General features: G+C 35.3%; 1 protein-coding gene across 1 annotated transcript; it reads right to left on the minus strand.

The window, feature by feature from the left end:
* Window positions 1-292: 292 nt before the first annotated feature.
* On the minus strand, window positions 293-4,280 carry LOC132609382 (putative F-box/LRR-repeat protein 23). Its single transcript, XM_060323354.1, has 2 exons — window positions 3,779-4,280; window positions 293-874 (listed from the first exon to the last, which is right to left on the minus strand). Exons 1-2 carry the CDS (start codon window positions 4,105-4,107, stop codon window positions 391-393), a joined length of 813 nt encoding a protein of 270 aa, XP_060179337.1. The 5' UTR covers window positions 4,108-4,280; the 3' UTR covers window positions 293-390.
* Between the last annotated feature and the right edge of the window lie 3,299 nt (window positions 4,281-7,579).

The raw sequence follows: 7,579 nt of genomic DNA on the forward strand, positions 1-7,579 counted from the left end.
TCTTCCCAGCAAAGCTGTAGCAAATAGATTCATATTTACCCAGCAACCAAACACTTGCAAACCAATGCAACTACCATGTATATATGTTCTGAAACAAACCATTTTTTATCTCTTCCCCTATATAACCAGCCTTGAACAACTGAAAAAGAAAAAAGAAAAAAAGGATGAAGAATGCTAGCGCTGAAAATTTGGGTTCTTACCATCTGAAAATCTCATTTTGAACATGACAACAATAAAAGATACCTGCTTCATTGACATACTCGCTGAAACATGGATCAGAGTGAAGTCAACATAGTCAAAAATCATACTCATGATGTCACTGATATCGAAGTAATTGCAGTCATTATTAACATTGGAGAATGCAGATCGACAGTAATCCTCAGAAGACAGCTAATAAGAAATTTTATAATCAAATTCACAATCGCAAGGGGAATCACGAGAGTGCTTTAGATCTACAATCTGTTGCCTACATCTTCTTCCCAAATCCCCTTCAAGATCGATACAAGAGCAGCCACGCAAGTCAAGCGATTCAAGGTGTGGACAGCCATCCAGAATGGCTTGCAGTCCTTCATTTGTCAAGTTATGATCAATAAGGGCAAGGTGCCGCAATTCAGGCATACTGCTGGCAATAGCTAGAGCTTTATGATTGTCTTCTGATGGTGGAAATCTCAGTTTATCAAATGGACCGGCATGCAATATAAATGACTTGAGCAGAGGGCAAGAGCGACCAACAATTTCTAAATCATCTTTAGCAATGTAAGTGAAGTAAATGTGCAACTCCTCCAACAATGGGAAATTCTTGGCAGCTACAGCCAAAGCCCCAGATAAGCGATTATAGCACTTAACAAGTCGAAGATGCCTGAGCTGACTTGATCTGTTAGAAAGAAAAGCAAATTCATTAATTTAAGAGAACTCCTATCTCAGGGGTGGCAACAAAAAGAAATGAGCAATTGCATGAAGACCCCAAGGAAAAGGACAACAATAATAGCACCTCAGAGGAAGTACATTATTAAACTATTACCATAACATGGGCAGAGATTTGAGAATTTAGGTAAAAAAGACATGGAATAAACCCAAGCTCAGTAGGAACAGACAAGTTTTTTTCCAGGAGAAAAGAAAAGCAGACATGTTCAATTCCTCCTATTGCCACCCTACTCTTCCCTTATTTCTTCCTAGAAAGACATTGTTCACTCATTCATGTTTTTGGCCCAGAGGAAGATCCAAGATTTGTAGGTTGTGGGTGCCATTACTTTATGTATACAGTATATGTACCACCAGCCACAAATACCGAATAGGAATTGGATGGGTCGGTTCGGTAAGTTTTTGGTTAATTCGGTTAGGTTGATTAGGTCCTTATCCACAACAGACAAATAAGTTTGGCTTTAGTTCAACTCTTGTCCACATATGATTTAAATTCTATTCTAGAAGAAAATTACCAAAAAAAAAAAAAAAAAAAAAAAAGGTAACTTAATTACTAAGCATTCTTTCTTTGACTAGAATAATTTACCTTCAACCTTCTCCAGCTTAACTCCGCCTGTGTGAGCTCGCTCACATTGCCGGTCCCAAGCCCGGATAAAGGAGGAGGGTTGCCGAGGGTCAATCGGAAACAGCCTCCCTACCCAGGTAGGGGTAAGGCTGCGTACATCTTACCCTCCCCAGACCCCACTATTGTGGGATTACACTGGGTAGTGACCAAGACCAACCTTCTCCAGCTTAGCTTTCCATCTTAATTGTCAAGTTTTATGGTAATTGTTTGCAAAGCAAAAGTTTTAAACTTTCAATCTATGATAATCAACTCAAACGGTCTACTAATCAAGCCATTTCAATTTTTCAAAAGGCAATAGTAAATACTGCTCAAATTATACTCACTGGAAAAAATTGTTAATGAAGCAAGGCATAATGGTAGAGACAAAAATGTTACCATGGAACTCGGATACAATAGCAACTAAAAGATTTTGAGCCCGTTTGGATTGGCTTATAAGCTATTTTCGGCTTTTTTGAGTGTTTGGCTGGCCAGCTTAAAGTCATTTTGTGCTTAAAATAAGCTCAAAAAAATAATTGGGCTTATTTGACTTAGCTTATCTAAAGCAGCTTATAAGCTGAAAACAGCTTATAAGCCAAAAAAAATAAATTAGACTACCCCAACTTATTTTTTTTAGCTTATAAGCTGTTAGCAGCTTATAGGCATAAGCCCATCCAAACAGGCTCTTTAAATGCCAAGCTTAACCAATCCACCGGCATACAATTTATGTATTGCAGGTGCCACTTCAGGTATGTATCAAATTATCCATACATGTTCAAAACTTTAACCGAAGTGTGTGGGTGGCATGGCACCCCTACCCTATAAGGTAGATCCAATCCACCCCTGGTTTTTGGTATTTTAAAAGCAAAAGTAGTTGCTTCATCTGAACTTTTAACATCAGTTACAAGTTTACACTTCATCCAACATTATTCTATTCCTACTCCTGACTGCCTTAAAGAAAATTGCTCGATCATTATTTTTTGTTTCTCCTTCACAGTAGCAAATCAAAAGAGAAGACACCCCACTGCTATCCTGATGGACAAACTGGATTCGTGGCATAGGACATACCAGTATCACCCAATAGAATACACACGATTCATTTTGTGAAAATATCTGATTAGTTAGCGCAATATTGCGCAGAGAAGACAATGCCATTTACAATGAACAAGTATTAGCAGTATAAAAATAATATAATAGTACAATAAACAAAAAATAGTACAACACATCATATGTCTGGTATTTTAGGCCTTAATGGTGTTGCATCCTGGAAGTGTACTTCTACCGCGCACGATGAGCATATTATCAATCCCCAATGATATTAAAAGGATAAGCAGGTTTTCACCAATTGCTAACCATTTTACGTCGTAGAGAAGTGAAATTATGCAAAGATAAAAAGAGATATAAATCACTCGCTCTATCACAATTTGATTGGCACTAATAGTATTCATAAGTTTAACATCTTAAATCATTTTTTACTATCAAAAATTACGCATCATATTACTTTATGTACTTCTAAACTAAGTTGCGCGGACTCTTCGTTTTTTATGCCGCTCTCGTCTCGACACGGGACGGGTGCGGGATACGTCTCGGATACGATCAACCAACTTCGGATATTTTGAACGGAGTCTATGGACAAATTTGGGAGGAAAGTTGAGATTTTGATTTCTCAAAATGAACGATAAAACAGATTTAAGACATGTGAAATGGCATAGCTTCAATATTATAGTCTTTTTGTGTCATATTCGTTGCTTCATGTTTCCGGCCAAACAGAGAGAAACGAAGAATTCAAGGGGTCGTGTTATTTATAGCTTTATTTTTATAATTTTGAATTTTCTTAGCCATCTTAGCCGAATCCCCGCAACCGTATCTAAACCTGGATCTGCACCCCCGAATCTTAAAATTTGGATTTTGCCCATTCCGGCACTCGGATACCCGCACCCGAGTCCTAGCAACTTAGCTTCTAAATATTTCATGTCTAAATACAACAAAAACAAGTGCACCTCAATCCTCAGTTAGTTGGGGTCAACTAGATGAACACTCACTATCCATTTTGCTCCAATTGGACCCATTTCATTCCGATATTCAATAAATTGGGGTTCTTTAACGCTAGAGGTTCTCTACAATTTCTATGGACATGCAAATCCCTAAATTCCTCCTTATATCACTATTTGGAGAGTTCAATCATTTTTAAGCAATTGAGCACAATCACATTTTGTAGCAGTACAAGAATTACTTATTGAGACAGAAAAAGAGTACCTGTGAGCAATGTAATTTAGCAAGTGTTTGTCACCGAAATACTGAATGCTAATTTGGAGTAACTGTCCCTGGCTACGATCCACCGCGGTCCGACATATCTCCTCCAACACTGGAGCCTCTTTGGATGTAAAAGGGATATATTTCAAGTCAACAACACTCCACACAGTGGGATCATGGCATACCTTCCACCAGGCGGTACAAACTCTCTGTGCACTCTCAAGTAACTCTATTGTTCCCAGTCTCTGCAGAATGTTCGCCGTGATTTCCTGTGGAAGTTCCGCCCACGGCGGCGATGAAGCAATTGAGGATGCTTCTTGTTTATTCGACATTTTGCCTTATTTTCAACGGTTTTGATTCTTTTGTCGAGTATCAGAAAACCTCTTTAAATTCAAAAAGCTTTTTTGGAAATGGGGATTTGATCGATTTAAAACACATTAATTATAACATGTTGTGAATGGATGATGTGGCTGCCTACTTGTGTACTGTAGAAAACACACTTCTTCAAGTATGTACTTTAGCAATAACACTATTCCAAGGATTGAGGCTTTATATATAGTCTGAAAGTTGAAAGATTTAACTTAGGGTGACAAATAAATTTACTAATTAGAAATGGTGACAAGTTTGAAAATATGATTAAGTTAAAGGGAAATTTTTTAGAAATATACAATTTGCTCACTTACATTACAAAAAAATAGCCTAAAACTTACATTGCAAAGCTTTGGCCCAAAAATACTTTTATACATTGTTATACACTTATATACAAATGACAAGAATATTATGTATACAGGTGTTTGAAGGTGTATAATGTGTAGGTATATACACTAAAAAATGTAATTATATAGTATTATACGAGAAAATACGCCACATATACAGATTTTTTAGTGTATATACAAGAAAATATGCACATATACATATTTATACACAATTATGCAATATTGTATAAATGGGTATAAACATAGATCTGGATTGATTTTGAATAAGACTTATACATATTTATACACCGATATACATAAGTATACAAGACAAATACATTATGTATATAGATGTATAATAGTGTATAAGAGAGGTGTAACACCGATATACACTATTATACAATATTATAAGATATTGCTTCAAAACGAAATGCAAACAAGAAAGGCAGCAGAAGAAGAAATCAGCCAAGAAGAAGAAATCAGCAAATTCAGAGATCAACTGCACAAGTTTACAAAACCATGGGTATGCTTTTCATGATTATTCATTTTTCAAATAGAAATACTAGAATTCTATGGGATGTTTGAAAAATATGATTAAGTTAAATGAGACTGAATTATAATTTTTAAAACTTTTTAATCTTTTACAAAATATAAAAAGACCCCAATTTAATCCCAAAAAACCCACTAACCCCCTTCTCCTCCCCCCACGACTCCCCCCCTCCCCAACCCCATTTCTTTTTTAAAAAAAAGTTTTAAATTTTTTTATTTGCTTTATCACCAGCCCCCTGCTCCCGCGCCCCCCCCCCCTCTCTCCCAACACCAAATTTTTTTTTAAAAAAAAGTTTTAAATTTTTTTATTTGCTTTTTCACCAACCCCCTGGTCCGCCCCCCAACCCCAATTTTTTTTATTTTTTTTTTTTAAAAAAGTTTCAAATTTTTTTATTTACTTTTTCACCAGGTCCCCCCCGCCCACCCCCCACACCCCCAAAATGATTTTTTTTAAAAGTTTTGATTTTCTTTATTTGTTTTTTCACACCCCCCCCCCCCCCCCCCCCCGGGAAACCCCAATTTTTTTAAAGTTTTTTTTTAACAGCCCCCACTCCGCCTCCTCCCACCCCTACCCACCACCCTCCCAAAACAAAAAATTGTTTTAAAAAAAGAAGTTTTGCAAAGTTTTTATTTTTGTTTTTTTGCACCACCCCCTCCCCAACCCAATTTTTTTTTTTTAAAAGAAGTTTTTGAATTTTTTTTTTTTTTTTGGTTTCTTACTTCTCCCACCCACCCAAAAAAAAAATTGTTTTAAAAAAAAAAGGTTTTGAAAAGTTATTATTTTTGATTTTTTGCACACCCCACCCACTCAAAAAAAAAATCTTCAAAGGAAGTTTTGAATTTTTTTTTCTTGGGTTTAGGAAAAGTTTGGATGAAATTCAGGTTGTTGTTGTGTGTTTGTAGTGAAATAGATGGTTTTCTGTTGTTGTCCCAATATGGTTCAAGATTTAGGAAAATATGTCCAACATATAGTTTTTTATTCTTGTCCTGGTATTTATCTAGTTCTGTTTGTAGAAGATAACCAACAGATTTGTAGTTGTTGCAACAAATTCTACACTTTTTGCAACAAGTAGACAATCTATTGCAACGACTCACTAATATGTTGGACATAGCTTCAGTTATTTGCTTCTGTTTGTAGAAGATAACCAACAAATTTGTAGTAGTTGCAACAAGCTCTACACTTGTTGTAACAAGTAGACAATCTGTTGCAACAACTACAAATCTGTTGGACATAGTTTCAGTTATTTGGTTCTATTTGTAGAAGATATCCTACAGATTTGTAGTTGTTGCAACAACTACAAATCTGTTGGACATAACTTCGGTCTTTTGGTTCTGTTTGTAGAAGATATCCAACAGATTTGTAGTTGCTGCAACAAGTGTAGTGCAACAAGTTCTACACTTGTTGCAAGAAGTAGACAACCTATTTATGAATCAACAAATGTTGAGGAAAGATATAGTCAAATTGAAAGCCAAATTAACAATCAATCCTCAGAAAGAGATGAAGAACAGAGCCAAGAAGCAGTAGATACAAATGAAGAAAGTGAAGAAGAACTAGAAGATGAAGAAACTAATGATGCAAACGAATGAGATGGAGTAGATCAAGGAAATCTGCTACACCCCATAAGGCAGTTGCTGAACAAATTATTATTTAAGTTGTGGTATTTGGAGCCAAGGTGTCTATAGAACAATTTCTGTTTATGAACTTATTTATTTTGCTTACTAATTGTTGCAACAGATGCATACAGTTGTTGAAGAAGTTGCAACAGGTTACTAATTTATTTCAATAAGTTACTAATCTGTTTCAACAAGTTACTAATCTTTTTAAACAAGTTGTTTTGTTGTTGCAACAAATTACTCACCTTGTTGGAAAAAATCAAACAATTGCTTAAATTATTGCAAAAACTAAAAAATATGTCGCAACAGATAAGTTAGTTGTTGCAACAGATCATACATTTGTTGAAGAAGTTGCAACAAGTTACTAATCTGTTTCAACAGATGGATCAGATGTTTAAGCAAGTTGCGTAGTTGTTGCAACAGGTTAATTACCTTGTTTGAATTTTTGCAACAACTTACTCACATGTTGCAACAGGTATCTCATATGTTGCAACAACTTACTCATATATTGCCGCATGTATCTCATATGTTGCAACAACTCCTCCATTGTTGCAACCTATTCACGATATTGATCACATTGAACTCCTTTGTTTATATTGAATAAGATTGAATTCATTTTTTTATCACTAAATATGATCGAATTAAGTACTTCACATCAAATCACTCTAATGATCACTCGATTTAGGAAGAATACACTTAGAATTACCCATCTAATCCATGAAATTACTATCTAATCCATTAAGGATGTTAGTAGATATATATATATTCATCGCTAAATACGATTTATTTTCTTTGTTTAACACTAAATATGGGTGAATCAAGTAGTTCGCATCAAGTCACTCTAATGATCACTCGATTTAGTGCATATTGACTTAGTAGATCATCTCTCTTGACTCAAAATACATCAAATTGATTAAGTATTATACATTGATCACTAAATATCGTT

The sequence above is a fragment of the Lycium barbarum genome, chromosome 9 (genome assembly GCF_019175385.1).
Source record: "Lycium barbarum isolate Lr01 chromosome 9, ASM1917538v2, whole genome shotgun sequence".
In the NCBI taxonomy this organism is placed as follows: domain Eukaryota; kingdom Viridiplantae; phylum Streptophyta; class Magnoliopsida; order Solanales; family Solanaceae; genus Lycium; species Lycium barbarum.

Coding starts and splice junctions, on each gene's coding strand:
- LOC132609382 (XM_060323354.1), bottom strand. CDS start 4,107: ATGTCGAATAAACAAGAAGCATCCTCAATTGCTTCATCGCCGCCGTGG. Junction 875..3,778: donor CTAAATTACATTGCTCACAG/GTACTCTTTTTC, acceptor TCTTTCTAACAG/ATCAAGTCAGCTCAGGCATC.